Source organism: Suricata suricatta, chromosome 2, assembly GCF_006229205.1.
Source record: "Suricata suricatta isolate VVHF042 chromosome 2, meerkat_22Aug2017_6uvM2_HiC, whole genome shotgun sequence".
NCBI lineage: Eukaryota > Metazoa > Chordata > Mammalia > Carnivora > Herpestidae > Suricata > Suricata suricatta.
In genome coordinates, this window is record NC_043701.1 from 137,000,716 (window position 1) to 137,018,500 (window position 17,785).

At 41.1% G+C, this 17,785-nt stretch overlaps 1 protein-coding gene across 2 annotated transcripts in view; it reads left to right on the plus strand.

The window, feature by feature from the left end:
• Positions 1-17,785, plus strand: part of LRMDA (leucine rich melanocyte differentiation associated) — a 721,100-nt gene that overhangs the window by 7,671 nt on the left and 695,644 nt on the right. Inside the window, exon 1 of one of the 2 annotated variants that reach the window (XM_029932013.1) lies at positions 17,082-17,223. The exons of the other annotated variant lie outside the window; for it this stretch is intronic. Coding sequence (XP_029787873.1) covers positions 17,216-17,223 — 8 coding nt within the window. The 5' untranslated portion in view covers positions 17,082-17,215. Of the gene's footprint in view, positions 1-17,081; positions 17,224-17,785 lie in introns of those variants that run through there. 2 annotated transcript variants of the gene reach the window in all.

Here is a 17,785-nt window from a genome sequence, read left to right on the forward strand (position 1 = left end):
CGCCTATGAGCTCTGGACTGCCTACTTTTGGACTTCATCTATGGATCGGAGAAGTAAACATCTGTCTTGTTTAGGTCATTGATATTTTAGTGTTGGGTTTTTTGTTCTCTGCAACTAAACATAATCCTAACTGATACTGATGTTCATCTTGTGGAAGGCTTAACAATGAGAATAGTATTAGTGGGTGCTTTCTATGTGCCATTACTCTTCTAGGTCCTTTATATGCATGTTTCCCCTTAATCCTCACAACAATCCTATATAGGGGTAGGTATTCTATGTGGAACTCTGAAGCAAAGAAGTGTTCAGTAACTTGTCTAAGATAATTTGGCTAGTAAATTGGAGGGCCTGGATTCCAATTCTGGCTTGACCCATTCTATTTTCTTCATCACTTTGCTAGACTGTCATTTTTTTTTTAAGAGCAAGCATGACCTGGGGGGGACGGGGGGAGGGGGAGCACAGAGGGAGCAAAAGAGAGAATCCCAAGCAGGCTCCACCCTCAGTGCTAAACCGGATGGGGGCTCAATCCCATGACCCTGGGATCATGATCTGAGCTGACATCAAGCATCAGTTTCTCAATCAACTGAGCAAATCTGGCACCCCTTAGACTGCCACATTTTGGGGGATGAATCTGAAACCTTGTTTGTAACCATTTAGAGGGTGATGATTCAGGAGGCGATTTGTGTCATGTTGGCTAACTGCCATAACCAAATATCTGGGTCATAACACAATTGAAGTTTATTTCTTTACACACCCATAAAATCCAACTGGCATTTGGGATGGAGATGCAGTCACTCAGGAACCCATACTATTACTCCGTCTCCCCTACTTCCTACATCATCTTCTCCATTCCTAGGGGCCTTAGAATTCTCTGGACGCTTTTCTGCTCATCAGCACACAGGGGAAGACCGAGAATATGGAGGACTCTACAGGGAGGTTTTGGCGGGCCAGGCTTGGAGGTGCCGTATGCCCCTTCCCACTTCCATTAGCTAGAACTCAGTCATATCATTCCACCTGACTACAAGGAGGCTGGGACAGACGATCTAGCTGTATGTCCGGGAGGTAGAGGAAATGGATTTTGATGAGCACACAGCAGCCTCTGCCACACATGATTGTTAGGAGTGGGGGTTCTAGTGTCAGCACACTTGTCATTTACCCCCCAGCCTTACTGCTCTTTAGCTTTGTGAACTTGGGTAAGTCACTTATAACCTCTTTAACTTCCATTTTTGTGTGTACAGTGGAAGCAATACTAGAGCTGGGTTGAGGATTAAATGGGTTAATGTGCTGTACACAGTGCTTAGAGAAGTGCCTGAGACATGGTAAGCACACAGTAATCATCGGCTGGTTTTATTTAAAGCCAGGTACTTTACTCAGACCTAGGTTTGCGGATCTCTTTTTGCAGAGAATATTCTTATTGCGCTCCTGTGTGGGCCATGAGCCAGGGAAGAGGGACTTAGAGAACCACACATCATAATTTTCGGAATAAACAGGGTGAGGGCGTCAGGAGTGCTGCTCCTAGGGGCTCACTGTCTGCTCCCGTGTGTCAGTGCTCCCAGCCCCTCTTGAAGGGCACGATGGGGCTCCTTCCTATGCTTGATAGGATTGTCAAGTTGGAACATAACTTCTCATGTCCGGTGTCCTGCCTGCTCTGAGGAATCTTGTCCATGGAATACCTTCTACCTGGGATCTCAGACAATTGAAATCTTCATTGTTTCCTGCAGATCCAGCTCAGTGTCCTCTCCTCTCTAGACCCCAGGCTGGAACCTGGTCAGCACCGTCCACTCCCTTAACTGTGTTACCATTCTGGCACAGCATTGACTCCTGTCTGTCTCATATGGTGATGAGTTAGCTATCAGGTGATATCCACAAAACAGAAGCTTCTTGAGGGCACTGTGTACTTCTTCATCTGCCCCACAGGGCTCCCTGGGGAAAATGCTTCATAAATGCTTGTTGAGTTCAATGATTACTTTCATTATTTCCATCCATGTAGAGGCCTGACTGTGGTCTTTACACTGAATCAGTGGCAGATAAATTGGTATGTAGTTGGGAATAAAAACAAGTGGATTCTTTATTTACGCTGTTTAATATTCGTGTGGGGATTTTTGCCTCCTTTCAGCTCAGCGGTTGTAAAATTCTGTTTTAATTTCTGCCATTATCATAAACAGCATCCTCCGCTTATTATCTGGGTAGAAGATGCTGCATCCTAGGACTCTGCTGAATGAAGATTAAAGAAATTGTTCAGGAAGGCCAGAGAGCCCTCGTTGCTTTGCCCTTATTTTCCTTAGCTAGGAGGCCCGCTTGGTGATTTGAGTCAGTACATTTCACCTGTGGGTGTAGAGGCCCATATATATACACACACATCTGTCTGTTTGTGGTAACTCCTAGGAAAGCACTCACCTTTATATTTATGTGCACACACATCTATAAAAATAAAATTACCTGTAAAATCGCTAAAGATAAAGGTTAGAAAATTCTGAATGTGGAAACAGTGGTGTTGCAATATATAGTTAAACAGGAAAGGGAGTTCCGTTATTAAGCCAATGTAGATTGTTTGATATACTGAATATTTTTTGCAGTTCTATTATTTGTATTTTATTCTCAAATATTTTAAGAAGATAAGCTTCTAAATTCACTTTGGGGCTCCATGTCATCAAATCTCATCACTAGTCACTTAGATCCCTAATTAACTTATACTCTATAGACCCATTTCTTTGCTTCTATTTCTCTGTACTCTCTCTAATGTGCTGTGAGTTACACTGGAAGGAACAATAAGATTTAAGAGAAGAATTAATTTAGAAAGTTAGGAATAGAAGAGATAAGGGAAAATGAGAAAAAGCGGCTTAGTATTTTGTCTTGTAAATGGCTTTCCTCTCGTAGGCTAAGAAGCCCATTTATCCAAGGAGAGGAGGAGTGTTAATGAAATAGATCATGAACATAGCTATTACAGTAATGAATTTTAACACTCACTTTGTTATGTGATATTTTATTTATGAGCTCCTTGATCACTCAGATAAAGACAAGAAGTTTATGGCACTAGATTATGTCTTGTTTTCATAAACATATTCAGTAGTTTAATAAACATAATTTATTTTTTTCTCTTTAAAAATCAGCAAAATTTATGAGAGATTATCTTAGGGTTAATGAAGTCTAACATTAAGGAAATATTACCCTATAATATTGGAGCCTTCAGAGTTGGAGTTGTAATTGCTTAATGCTTTTTTCTACAGGCTATTTTTATAAAGTACATGCTTTGTACCATTAATCCAGTTTTTACAAGTTACACTTAGACCAATTCATTGGGAATTATGTATCCATGTTTATATTTTTCAGTCACTGCTTTCATTAAAAGATGTAGTAAAGGGTTGAAAATTTAATGTAGAAAAAGGGGGAAAAGACAATTATGTGTATTTGCTGGTGGGAAGGTGCAGTACATATATTATCCCTGCTTTCTGTCTTTGAAACCAATTCCCCTTTGTGGCTGTCTTCACCACAGGTGAGAATTTAGTGATGTGTGGACCCCAGGAGGACAGAAATGTAAATTCCTACTGAAAGCCATCAATAGTTAAAATTTGGAGCGCCATTAATATCGTTCGAGTCAGAGTGCACACTTAAGTCATGAAATGCCCAGACGGCTGGCTGGAGTTTCCCCTTCGTAAGTCAGGCCTGCCAATTAGTCGAGTAATGGATACCTGCACCCCCAAGATGGGGAGTGAGAGTGGCTGGAAAGGCCGGCTGAGGAGGCCCACTATGGATTTTGGTGTGTATTTTGTGTATATGTATTTTGACTGTGTCAGCTCATTCTTTTTTGAAATTGAATTTAATGTGTTGAAAAATACCTTCTTGATGTATTAATGAACTAAAAGAAGTATTGATATTCAGATAGTGGTGGAATCAAACCCTCCCCTGGCCCCGTCCCCATATTTTATAATAGAAGGCTCAGCAAGGACAAAGTTTAAAGAAATCTTTTTTGATTTGCTCACTCCTCACTCCTCATGGAGGGGTATAGAAGGATGAGGGTGGTGGATAAAGACCTCGGATCCATCAGTGAAACAGATAATGCTCTAGTGATTTCTTTTCAACCCTTTTGATGCTTGCCTTTGAATTCTGATATTCTTCGGCATGCATGTGCTTGGGTGTGTATTTGCAATAGAAAAAAAGTCAGGGTGTGGAAAAGAAGTGTTTAGAGTCACATTGTCGGTTCCACGGGGAGGGGAATTCCCTAAGTGGGTACTGTCTTGCCCTCATTTCAGACAATTAGAACTTGATTTGATTGATTTATGCATTTATAAACACATCTGTTGAGAATTCTGTGAGAAATCTTACTATTCTGGGCCCTAGGGTCCAACAGTACCTAGGATAAGGCTCCTGGCCATAGGGAACTCATCTTCTATATAGAAATACTCAGTTTTCAGAAGTCAAAGGAGAAGTCCTCAAAAAGGTGAACATAGAATTACCATATGATATAGCAGTTCTATTGTTAAGTATATACTGAAGTGAAAACAGAAATGGACAGATACTTATGTATGTATGTACATAGAAACTTTATTTACAATACCCAAAAGGCCCATCGGCCAATGAATGGATAAACAAAATATGGTATGTACGCACAATGGAATATTGTCCAGCCTTACATAGAAATGAAATTCTAATATTTGGTTTCAATATGGACAAACCTTGAGCACATTATATTAAGTGGAAGAAGCCAGACATGAAAGGACAAATCTTGTATGATTCCACTTACATGAAGTATCTGGAAGAGTCAAATGCATAAAGGCAGAAAGTAGAAAGGCAGTTACCAAGTCTTGTGGGGAGGAGGAATGGGTGGTTAGTGTTCAGCAGAAACAGAGGTTCTGTCTAGGAGGATGAGAAAGTTCTGAGAATGGATAGTGGTGGTCACTGCAGAGTGAATATATTTAATCCCACTGAACTATACTTGTAAAAATGGTGGGGGGCACCTGGGTGGCTCAGTTGGTTAAACTTCTGACTTCAGCTCAGGTCATGATCTCATGGTTTGTAAGTTCCAGCCCCGCGTCAGGCTTTGTGCTGACAACTTGGAAACTGGAGCCTGCTTTGGATTCTCTGTTTCCTTCTCTCTCTGCCCTCCCCCCATTCATATCCCCCCACCCCTCTGGCAAAAGTAAATAAACATTAAAAAAGTAAAAAAAAAATGGTGGCAGCAGTAAGTCTTATGGTATGTATATTCTATCACAGTAAGAAAAATGGAGGAGTATCTGAGAAGAAGATATATTAAAGATCGTAGCTTTAAAAGGAAGTAAATTAATCCCTGGAAGTTTTGACATACCTTTTTGAAGGCTCTCAAGGTTTTATCTCCCAGAGAGTGGTAGGTGAGTAAGGCAATGTGAGGGTTTAGTCGTTGTTAGTTTTTGACACTGGGCCGGTTTCATAACCATGTTGTGTTTTTCCTGTATACAGAGACATGCAGTGCCCAGGCACGTGAGCCGGGTGCTGGTACAGAAACCAGGGCTCACATTCACCTTGTAAAATACTCTGGGCTTTCGAGATGGGTCTCCCAGGTTTCAATCTTGGGTCCCCCATTTATCAGCTGCAAAGCTTTCACAAGGTACTTAACTTACTTACCTAAGATACAGTTTTCTTATCTGTGAAGTAGAGCAACCTGCCTTATAGGGTTGTTGGGGACATTAAATGATATAATACAGATAAAGAACTTAGAATACCTAACTCATAGTAAGCCCTCAGTAAATGTTATTTTGTTGATTACTGTCTTTGGTTACACTCATAATCAGATTGATCAGAAACTTCAGTACCACATGTTGATCTATTCCCTATCACTCTCTTTGCCAGGTAGGCATCATTTTATGGGCAAATGTTAGTTTGACCAGCAGGAAGGGAAGCTTCATTTCTTCCTTTCAGGAAAGGAACAGACTCCCTGAGGAAAGTGAGATGGCTTTTGTTTTAATCAGTCAATGGGTGTGCATACATTATCCCGTTCTCATTGCTTTTTCTCAAATTTTGCCAGAATACTCCGGAAACAGGGTGTCTTGGGTAATTTAATTTTCTAACTAACTGATGCCTAGACACACCACTTTGATTTCAAGTTTTATTTGTGAATAAAATCTTCTTTCTAAGATCCAGTGATGTCCTTTGTTTCCTTAGGAAGTATAGTGGATAATAAAATTTAATCTTTCCTTGACAATGAAAAATTTCAGAGCCATTTCAGAAAATCTGCTCATGCTGGCCAGAAATAGAAATGTAGGTGTGGAAGATTGGACTGCATGTATCCTGAGCCCAGGAACATCCAAAGATAGATTTTTTATAACGTCCTTAAAAAAACAAACAAACTCAGTCTTTGTAACTTCCCCTTAAAATTAGAATATGGGCAAAAAATGATGATTGATAGTTTGGGTTCTTTGGATTTTAGTTGTTTTTTTAAGAAGATATTACAGGAAGATCTCTCATCACAGGCCTTCATCTATTCATCCACAGTGGATGTCACCTTGAAAAGAATAACTGCTTTATTATCAGAATCAAGGATGAGTGTGAGGAAAACGTTTGCTACTTGGGTGAACAAGAGACGCGGAGTCTACCTTTGTTCCAGCTTCAGAATCTTTATTTCCCCATGCTATGAGTTTTATACAATTTCAAGTCTGTATGACCAGGGTTTTTGTTTTGTTTTGGTTTGGTTTGGTTTATTTTAGAGGGGCGGGTTTGGGCTGCTGTGTGGTGGGGTCAGGTCTAAGCTGGTTTGGGATTAATGTGTTGTGTTGGATAGAGCCTTGGGCTTTGGAAACTTGGTTTCCGACTTTATTCCCATTTTGCTTATCTTTATGACCTTGGATGGGTCAAGGGTTCTCTCTGAACCTCAGCTCTCTCTAGCCGAGCAATACAAGAGTACCACTAATGGTTTCCTGACTGCTTTCTGTTTGAACCTGTAGACTGAGTTCCTTCAAGGTATCCATCCTGCTGTGTTCATTTACTCTTTCATTATAAGCAGGAGGCTTCAGGAGTAGATTGCCAATCATTCTGGTTGTGGGAGGGGCTGGCAGAACAATTCGGATTCATTTCTTGCTTGCTTTCCCTCCTCTTCAGCTTTCTCTCCTCCCTGCCTTGGCCTCTTGATTTCTCCCTCTCCCTTTCTCCTATCTGCTCCTTCTTGCTTCGCACTCCTCCCCAGCCTGTCTACATTATTGATTGGAAATCACCAAATAGTTTCTGTAACCATGTCATCAGCGTCTGCCAAGACTCTTGTCATTATTCCAGCCACAGAGTAAATGGCTGGAGGAAAATGGCATTATCCAGCTCAGGTGCAAAGCAGTCTGAACTGTGGCTTAGCTAGGGTTCTTCATTTAACCATGTGCACCCCCCCCCAATCTTTATGCAATAACAGCCTGTTCCAGCAAGTGAGTTATTTCACAGAGCCCCTGGTTTAGATTCTCTTAATTTTCCACATTTTTTTGCTTGCCCTTGCTACCTTCCTGCCTGATGCACGTTAGAGAGGAAGTACACAAAGGAATTGTGCAAAGTTTGGAAGCGACTGGCAGGTGGGTTTGCATTTTTCCAGGTTAATTCACGTGATGAAAAGCTGCTGTGGGTGACGTGTCATATATCAAAGGCAGGGCATCAGTAATCTTTGCTCAAGGGCACGGCTAACAGACAGATCGACGGGAGAATGAGATGGAAAAAAGCAACTCATCCTTTTCTGCTAACACCACGAAGGAGATAAAGGAAGATTTATGAGTCATCTCGGACCACATACCAGCCAGCAGCATACCGTATTTTTCACATGTTCCCAAAATTGGTGGTGGGAGGCAGTGTGGCTGTCACGGTGTCCATCCGGTCTGTTAGGAAACAATGGGCTCCTTGAATGCTCTTGCTGTAGACTCAGCTCTGCCCTCCGTGAAGAGGTGTGTGTGTGTGTGTGTGTGTGTGTTTTCACAGCATCTCTGCGCTCTTTAAACATAGGATCTCATGATCTGTGGTTTAATAATGTGACCTCTGTAGAATAAAAAATAGAGGATTAGCTGAAACAGACATGTCTATTGGGTCCCAGGCACTTAGATGATGACTTGATAGAGACTTTTTCAGCTGTCACTTATCTACTTAATTTACTTTCATAATAGCTAGCCCATGTGTTTATTGCTTTTGGGTATAAGGAAAGGGAGGGAGGAGAATACTTTATGCTAGTTGCTTAGTTGTTTTCTTTTCCATTTCTACCTCTGAGATGAGTCAATCCCTGTCACGGGCAAACCAAAATCTGTAGCCCAGGTTAATTTGAATGGGCTATTTTGCATGGAGTTAACTGAGGACACTACTTGTTTGGAGTGCTCAGAGCCTCTTTATTTGGGCAGCTCAGCAGCTGACTGTGCAAGTGTTGTGCAGAACAATTGATGGACGTGCAAAGATGTTGCTTAATATTTCTCTCCCCAGCCTTGGGAAAGGCACCTGGATTGCAGCTGGAGCATGCTTGGGTTGTGACTCGACTTCATGTGCCAATTTAAAAAGTATTGTGAATTTAAAAAAAAATGGTTTTGAATCTTTTCTAAGGTCTCTCTGCAGTGTGCTCCAATTCTTTTTTTTCTTCTTCTTCTTTTTTTTTTTTTTTTTTGAGAGGCGCACAATTAACATTCTGTGCAGAAGGGCATGATTGATTCTGCACAGTGGTGGCTATATGAGCAAACCTCATTTAGACAGCTGAGTGAAATATACAGGGCAGAAGAATTTATGGGACCCAGAGAAGCTCACGTGCAGAATGAAAAGGAGCCGCTTTCCCCTCTCCTCTTCCGCCCCTGCATCCCCATTCTTCACTTGCTGGGAATTGCTCCCCCTCCAGCTGCCGGGGTGCCCACTCTGTGTGGTGATGCTGCTGAGCCTGACATCACCCAGCATAGAAGATTGAATGCCACTTAATCATGCAACCCTCCTGTGGGAAGCATGGAGTATGTAATCAGATAGACAGGAGGAGCTCTCAGAATCCATTACGTGAGGTTGACAAGGTGAGGAGGGAGTAGAGCATGGTGACTCCAGGTACTACACCATATTCTAAAAAGTGTTCCCCCATGATGGGGCTCATCTGAGCCCATCTGAGTGCTCTGAGCTTCTACACCAACCTTCAGCAGGATAGATTATTTGGATGGTCGAGTGTCCACCTCTGAGGATACAGGCCACTTTCTTGGAAATATCATTCACTTTTGCAAAGGGAGTTCAGTGCAAGAATAGATTTTTTCATGTCCACCAAAGCATCTGACAATAGTAGGTTCTATATAGGCCTATAGTTGCTACCTTGAATTGACTTAACCCACTAGTGTGCCTCTTCCTTCCAAAAGGAAGCATGCGGTGCCCAGTACATGTGATCCTTAAGCATTTGTTGAAAGGGGTGAAGGAATGACCTGGCAGAATGACATTTGGTAGACGGGCTTTCTTGTTTCCCATGTGGGCTGTACAAGGGACGGCTCTCAGCTCAGGTGCAAGGTGTTGGGCAAGTTTTTCTGCTTCATGTTTCCAAGCTGCTCCTGGAGATTCAAAATGCTTTTCCCTTGCCTTGTCGTGGCTCTAGCACACCTGCCAGGGTGTTCTGCTAGGTTCTCTTTATGGTTTTTTCCTGAAACCAAATTTATTTCCATTTAATGCTGTTTCCAGAAAGGTGGATATCATTCTCTTATACCCCAGCATAAATTAGGCCAAACGCAGGGATAATTTGAAATTTTAAGAAGTTGTTTAGTTAGCTTATTTTACTAATCTGTTTGTACTGTGTGTCTTTGGTACCTCTGGTAGTCCTTAAAATGTCCCCTAAAAGATGTCTTGTCTTAATTTCTAGAACGCGTAGATGTTACTTTGTATGGCACTCTTTGTAGGTGTGATTAAATTCAGGTCCTAGAGATGGAGAGATTACCTTGGGTTATTTGGGTAGGTCCTAACTGCAATCCCATGTATCCTTATGAAGGAGCAAGGGAGGATTTGACCCACACACAGAGAAGAAGGCAATGTGAAGACAGAGCAGATATGAAGATTCTGGCCTTGGAGGTTGGAGTGATGTGGCCACAGGCCAAGGAGTGTTAAGTTGTCAGAGGCTGGAGGAGGCATGCTACAGATAGTCCCTCTAGAGCATGTGATGAGAGTAGAGCCCAGGTGACCTCTTGATTTTGACTCAGTGATACTGATTTCAGATTTTCCATGTTCCTCCAGAACCATTGGCATTCTGTTCTTTGAGCCACCAAGTTTGCTTTGGCAGCAATAGGAATCTAATGTAGCACTTCATGGTCCTGTTGCTGGCATCTGGAAGCTGGATTGGCATCAGTATTGGCCAGCCCATTTTACCCCATTGATGTACATCCTACGTTTCTTGTTTTAGGTTTCTTGATATTTTTTCTGTCTCTAAAGGACAGAAAAGGGACAAATTATTGTAAAATATCCTTAATACTTTATCTGCTGTGGCTTATCTTTATTACTATAAGAATCCTGCACGTTGGATGGATAATATGCCATTTTATAGGTAAGGGGACTATCAGGTCGCACCTTACTTAAGAAAAGACATCCTTAAGCATTTGTTGAAAGGGGTGAAAGATGGTTAAGTGTCTGAATCTTGGTTTTGGCTCAGGTCATGATCTCACTGTGGTGAGATTGAGCCCCAAGTGAGCATGGGGCTGTTTGGGATCCCCTCCCTCCCTCTTTCTCTCTCCCTCTCCCTCTCTATCTCTCAAACAAATAAACATTAAGAAAAAAAAAAGATACCCACTTAGTGAACATGTTGGGATTTGGAGGTAAATATACCAGATTCTAATCCAGTATTTTATTCTTTATTTCTTGCTATGATTTTTCACTTCTTTTCACATTCCATTTTCAGAGTCTTGAGCTTAAGTCAAATTTTTTAGTCCCAGCTTCTGTTATATTAAAGTAAGCTCACTCAACCTAGAAAAGACTCCTCTTAGACCAGAGTACTCAACTCTGATAGCCAGGTGGCTCTTAGGGATTTTTTATTTTGTGTGTAAAAAGCAATTGTGTCATAGTACAGTACAAATGTGTGTTGAGTTGCAAACTAACATCATTTTAGAGAGGATTTTTTTCTTCAATTACTAAACACCAGTAATCTCCTAGACCTTGTCTTTTTCAGCCATCCAGCCTTTCTTGAACCAGCTAGCACCTGTAGTTCAGAACTGAGATATCAGTGTGGAAAGAATACCTACTCTAAAGAGAAATCAGACTTAATGGAAGCTGGAACCCACCAGGGGCAGGCTCACTGTGCATGTCCTATCAAACATATAGGATTTGAGGGAGTTTTGATTGCAGAAATTGCGATCAGAGGTTTGCTTCAGCCTTCATGGTGTCAGATTGGGGAAATTTAACTTTGAGTATAGCTCCTAGAGACACAAAATCACCGTCCTCATATGTGGCAGTCTTTGCCACTTCCAGCAAGTTATAACATTATATAAAAGGAGCTGAGTATGATACCACTACTTGGTTTGTTACTTACACGAAAAACCTTCCAAATCTGAGAATTATTAAGTGAGAAAATCCCTTAATTGCATCAAGTTCCCCACTGCATGAAAAGACTATGTGGCAGAGAAAATTGGCAGTGTTCTGATGATCAGATTTAACAGCTGGAAGACTCCTATTCAAACTACTTTTGTAGTAATAAAGCTAATAATTTTTTTCACAAACTGCTGTGATAGCCATAATTCTGTTTTGTTAAGATGTCTGTTCTCTATACTTGACTGAAAACGCACATACTTATTTTGGTCCATCATTATTATAAGTATGTGTAGAGGGGTAGAGCCGTATTTTTAAATTTTTTGTATTTTGTTCCTTTTCTCCCCTTATTTTTAGTTATCTGCCACCCTGTATTTTTAAGTTTTTAACATGTCAAAAGTGGCTAAGTGACAGTGATACTTGTTTTCTATAGCTATGCCAGACATAGCATCCTCCTTTCTGTTCTAGCCTTTGGGTCTTGTATAGGTACTTGATCAAGAACTGTACTTTTAAACATGTAATTAAAAATGTTTCAGGGCACCTGAGTGGCTCAGTTGGTTAAGTGTCTGACTTCAGCTTAGGTCATGATCTCATGGTTGGTGGGTTTGAGCCCCGCGTCAGGCTCTGTGCTGACAGCTTGCTCAGAGCCTGGAGCTTGCTTCAGATTCTGTGTCTCCTTCTCTCTCTGACCCTCCCTGCTCATGCTTTGTCTCACTCTATCTCTCAAAAAATAAATAAATGTATAAAAAAATTAAAAATTTTTTCAATGGAAAAAGGTGTATTGATAGTGGTGATGGTTTCATAACAATGTGAATGTACTTAATACCACTGAACTGAATGCTTAAAAATGGTTAAGAAGGTAAATTTTATCTTCTGTGTGTTTTACCACCATTTAAAAAATAGTTGTGAATGCACCTAGTTAAAAAGGCAAAGAACACACAAAGGTATCAACTAAAAATGAGCCTTCTCGCCCACAACTCTCCATCCCCCAGAAGCTACCATCACCAGTCTCTTGTGTGGCATCACAGAAACTTGCTGCTTAGAGTCAAGCATAGGACTATATTTTGAAAGAATCATAGAATGGGGAAATAAAACCAGACTGGCCTTGTGGAGGCTGGGGAGGGAGGAAGGGGAAAGGGAAAATGATGGATGAGAGAGATGGGTGGGTGAGATGAGGCTGCTGGTGACCAAGTTTTAATTCAGAACATTTGTGTAAACTCTTCTTGCCTGAATCTCATGCCATGCTCTTCCCTCCAGGATAGGGTGTGGAACTGGGAAATTATGGGAAGCAAGGAGGAGAGAAAAAGTTCCACAGAGTTGTCATTTGCTGTAGTCCAGAGGGAGATAGCTGTGAGTAATGGGGTGAAGTTAAGCAGAGAGGAATTTAGGCTGGGAAAATCAGGACAAATTTCACAATGGGGAGAGTGTGTAGACATGTCTGTGGGGACATAAGGAAAGCCTTGCCACTGGAGAAGCTGAAAGCAAGACTTGACACAAAGCACGAGAAAATGGATGATAGGGAATTCTCCCTGGGGGTTGGTGCAGTGACCTTAATCAGGCTCTTTCCTCCTAGCTCTGGATTCCCTGATTCAATCTCAAATGATCCAAGGGAGAGAAACAATTGCTTGGAAAATGGCCTTAGGGAATAATGGCTATTGACAGCAGATATTGACTGACTTTGCCACACAAATCAACTCCATCCATCCATCTATCTGTCCGGTCTGTCGAGCCATCCATCCATCTTTTCATCCATTTAACAAAAATTTTCAACATCTAAGTAATGTAAAGTATTGAAGGAACTTCAGATAGGATGCTAAGAAAGGTCATCTCAAGAAGGAACATTTATGCTGAGACTTACGGATTGGAAAGGAAAGAACAGGAAGAACATTGCAGAGAGGGGATAGCATGTGCAAAGGCCACGAGGTGTGCAGAGGCTTGGCAAGTTTGAAGGCCACTGAGATCCATGTGGCTAGTTAGTTATAAATGCTGAAGAGACTTTCAAGAGGTTTAAGATGAAGAAACAGGCAGTAGCCAGATTACTTAGATACTGGCGGCCCTGGTTAGGAGGTAGAGTTTTATTCTAAGAGCAGTGGGATTTGGGTATGGGTTTTGAAGGGCCTTTTGTTTCAGCTTTGAGACTTTTTTTTTTTTTTTTAATGCTTTCTAGTCTGTACTTTTTGGAAGTTATTTGTGGTTTTCACACTGAGGTGGGGAGGATGTTTGGTACATTGAGGAAGTATCGCCAGCTGTGGGAAAGGCAAGTTCGACACTGAGTTGGGGATGGGAAAGGGATATAGCCTGTCCTGTATTTTTGCCTTTGATTCAGGGGGTCCAGATCTTTAGGGAGAGACCCATGGTATAAAGAGAAAAGGATCACTTCAGGTCAATCAACTTAAATGGGAAGCAAAATGTAATAGTACCTGCGGAGGAAAGAAATTTGGGAATTAATCATGAAAGCTGAAACTCAAAATTACATACATATTTTGTATTGGAAACATTTTCAGGTATAATTGCTACTATGGTCTAATTCTTAGAACAAAAAATGTTATTTTAATTTTTCCCATAATTTTTTGGGCAGAATTATATTCTGGCATCAAATATCTTTTACTTTATGTTTGCTTTTATTGTACAATTATAAGAGTTCGTTTTTGCAAAATTGGGACTTGATCAATTTCATATGAACCTTTCTTTATCCTTTGATTATTGAATTGAATCTCATAATATTCCTTTTGTGTCTTTCTCTGCTTTTTGTCCTTTTCAGGCAGTCTAAGGATACAAAATAAGTTGTTTTGAGTATAATTTGAGCATTTATTCAACATCACTTGAGTTGAGTTCCTGAAACCCCATATCTTTTGCAGAAGTTTCTGTGGCAGTTTTCAGTTGATTTGCACTGGGGGCTTATATAACATTTAACCATCAGGCTTAAATTAACTGTTGGTAACATGCATTGGGATGCACACTGCTTGGAAGGGATATTTGGGAACCAGTTTTAAAAATGGTCAGTTCACTGGTGAATCTTCGCAAGGTATGAGGACTTTTTTCTCTATGCAAACTCAAAACTGAAAGTACTCAAATAGCAAATATTTATATAATGCATTTCCTATAAAAATTTAAATATGTGTAACGTGTGTCTAGATTTGGAGAGCACAAAGGATCCAAAATGTGGTGGCTTTCAATGTCTTCCCATACTTCATTGCCAGGACATATGCTCCCTTCGGTGCACTCTTCTTATGGGGTGGAAATGAGGGGAGGCAAAACTCCTCAAAGCTATATGGGTCAGGCAACTTCCCTAGAAAACACCTTGGAATATGGGCTGAGGTTTAAGGTTTAAGAAAAAGAAAAGATAAAGTTCTCCATCATTGTTAAAATACATTTGCTCAGAGAATGTTGTAAATGTTGATATTCACTGAATGTCAATCTTTTCACGATTGACATGTTGGGCTAGTAAATTCTTTGTTATGGGGGCCTATCCCATGTTTTGTAGAATGTTCAGCAGCATCTCTGGCCTCCACCCACTAGGTAGCAGTAACACATCCTCTTCTCTTTGTAACAAAGTGAAAAATGTCTCAAGATACCCCCAAATGTTTCTTACGGGGCAAGGTGCTCCTGGCTGAGAACTGCTTTCAAGATGGTGCAGAGAAGCCACAGTAGCAAGGTTGTAATGCCTTAAATAGATGAGGAGAGTGACCACTTTGAGGTTTAGCCAGTTTGGTTGGTTCTGAGAATGAGCCCCTTCCTTGGAGCCAGGGGAGGGAAGTGTATGATTCTTATTATAATGAACCAAATGGGATCCCTACTGTGTGAGTTCAGTGGAGCAAGCCTGATGAGAGAGGGGCACTAGGGGCCCTCGGATTCCCAGGCAGGTGAGACTCCAGTGACACAGGCCGTGAGAAACCATAGGGAAGAGGAATCAGGTGGATGTTGTGCATGTCCCCCGTGGTGGGTAACATGCGGGGCAGGCATTTGGCTGGTCACTCCTTGCAGCCTACCCTTTTTCCAGCAAGTTATAGTTGTTTCCACTTATAGGTCATTATGGAAGCTGCTTTTCCTACTCTAAAGCCTCTGGCTTTCTTTATATCCTTCTAAATAGGATTCCGTCTTTAAGATCCAGCTAAAATTTCAGCTCCTGCATGGAGGTTCCTCAGCCACCCCCACTCTTCCTTGTGTAGCCCCATACCTTACTTACTTAGAGGACCGTGCATTTGGGTATTTAATCAAAGAAAGTTTTGTCATTTAAAATTTTAAAAATAGTTTGTGAGCTTCTTTAAGGCTTAGGTTGTATCTTCTTTTTTTATCCTCCATGATACACAGTATAGTATGAACTCATAGTAGGCGCTTGGTAAATTCTAAGCGACTTGGAGTGAACCGAAGTAACTGTGGTCGTTCCTCTGGCCCGAGTTGTTTCTACCTTCCAGATCCTTTCCATATACTCCTGCCGTAGCCCATTAGATAGTTTAAGGAGACAGCACACGGACAGTTCCGCCAACACAAAAAATAATTGAAGCTCACACTTAATTTTATCAGAAAGTGAGTTTAATATTTTTAAGCATGGCCCTTTTATTTTTAAGCTTTTACATTGTTTGTTTCTCTTAATGTCATTTTGGCTTCAAAGGATATAATTTTGAAATTATGAGTACTGTTAGACTTGCTAGTATTTCTTCTGTGTTTATAATGTTTTAAGAACTGTTGATGACTAAGTGTCATTTTTATACTTTTAAGGTTCATAACAGCTCAATTACATTAAAAAAAACAATTAATAATATTGTGTATCTTCAAAATAGCTGTCATGTATCTTATGGGGGATATGACATATTGTTAGATATTTTAAGTTAAGTTCTGTATCCGGGCCAAGTTTTGAAAGATGAGGAGCAGACTGTTTTCATAGACAAGCAGATGGATATAGTCCACTTATGACAAAGCATATTACCATAATGTAGCTATGCTTGGAAACTGTGTGGCTTCTCAATTCAAAAAATAAACCAGGGATCAGGAGACTATCTTGAACACTTTTTCTTTTTTTGCTTCATGTATATCTGGTTTCATTGTGAAAACAGCAAGACAATCTGACAAGTTGAAGGAGAAGATACTACCACTAAACACAAACCACCCAAGGCAGTTTTCCCACATTCTTGAGAGATGTTTTCTCCAGCTCAGACTTACTGGCTATTTGACTTTTTAGAGCCTAAGCTGGGTTGGAAGTCTTAAAGGGCCGTTGTTTTCAAAATGGAATTATCCAGGTTGAAGGAAAGAGGGCTCTCAAGAATGACTTCAGCAGGTGATGGAAGGGATCAGGGAGGGTTGTGTGGCTCAGCCTCAGTTCAGGAAGTGTGATTTTATTTACTTTCATTGGCTCTGTCCTACTCAGTTGGAACTAGTTGGACATCAACTCCCCCTTCATGGAAGTGAGACACTTTTGGTTCGGTTTTCCTCTTTGGAGACTTTTTGGGGCCCTCATTAGGAGGTGGGACTCGGAAGGAGATCAGATTTATTCTGTCAAGGATTCTCCAAATTATTTTCATGCAAGAAGGTCAGATTCAGGTTTTCTAATTCTTTTGATTTGTCCCAAACTGGTACCAAGACAGTTTCATCTTGTTATAAACTTTATGATCTTCATTTTGCAAAGAAATGAGCCACAACATTTTAGACTTATTCTAACAGTGTCATTTCCTCAGGTATGAGAAAGTTTCCCACTCATCATGATGTCGCATGTGGGGCCTGAGGCACAGCTAGTGTGATCTTCGCCTAGGGGTCCCTCTACTGAGTGTGAGTTACTCACATGAAGTGGTAAGTAGCCCTTATACATGGAGAAACCTCCTAAATCCCATTGAGTGGTCTCTGCTTCAGGTGATCTGAAAGGATCTCTTGGTGACTGCACAGAACAGCCCTTCGGTTCACTCAGTTTTTATGCATCATTCAAGACAGACACAGTTCTTGGCTATCGTTGAATAGATGAAATTTCAGGCGTGCCAGAGACCTCCAGAGGTCTCCAACTTGTAGGTAGAATTGGAAGCATGACAAACCCAGGCCTCAGGAAGCTGGTGTAAATTACAAGGGAGAAGAAAAGCATAGGGGAAGCACATTTCTTCTTTTCACCACAGACCATCTGGGAACTGGGACAGTGAGCCAGCTATGGGTACCCAGCTCCAGCGCTCACTTTAAAAAATTGTTTTTAACGTTTATATATTTTTTGAGAGAGACAGTGTGTGAATGGGGGAGGGGCAGAGAGAGGGAGTCACAGAATCCAAAGCAATCTCCAGGCTCTGAGCTGTTAGCACAGAGCCTGACACAGGGCTCTAACTCATGGATCATGAGATCATGACCTGAGCCGAAGTTAGATGCTTAACTG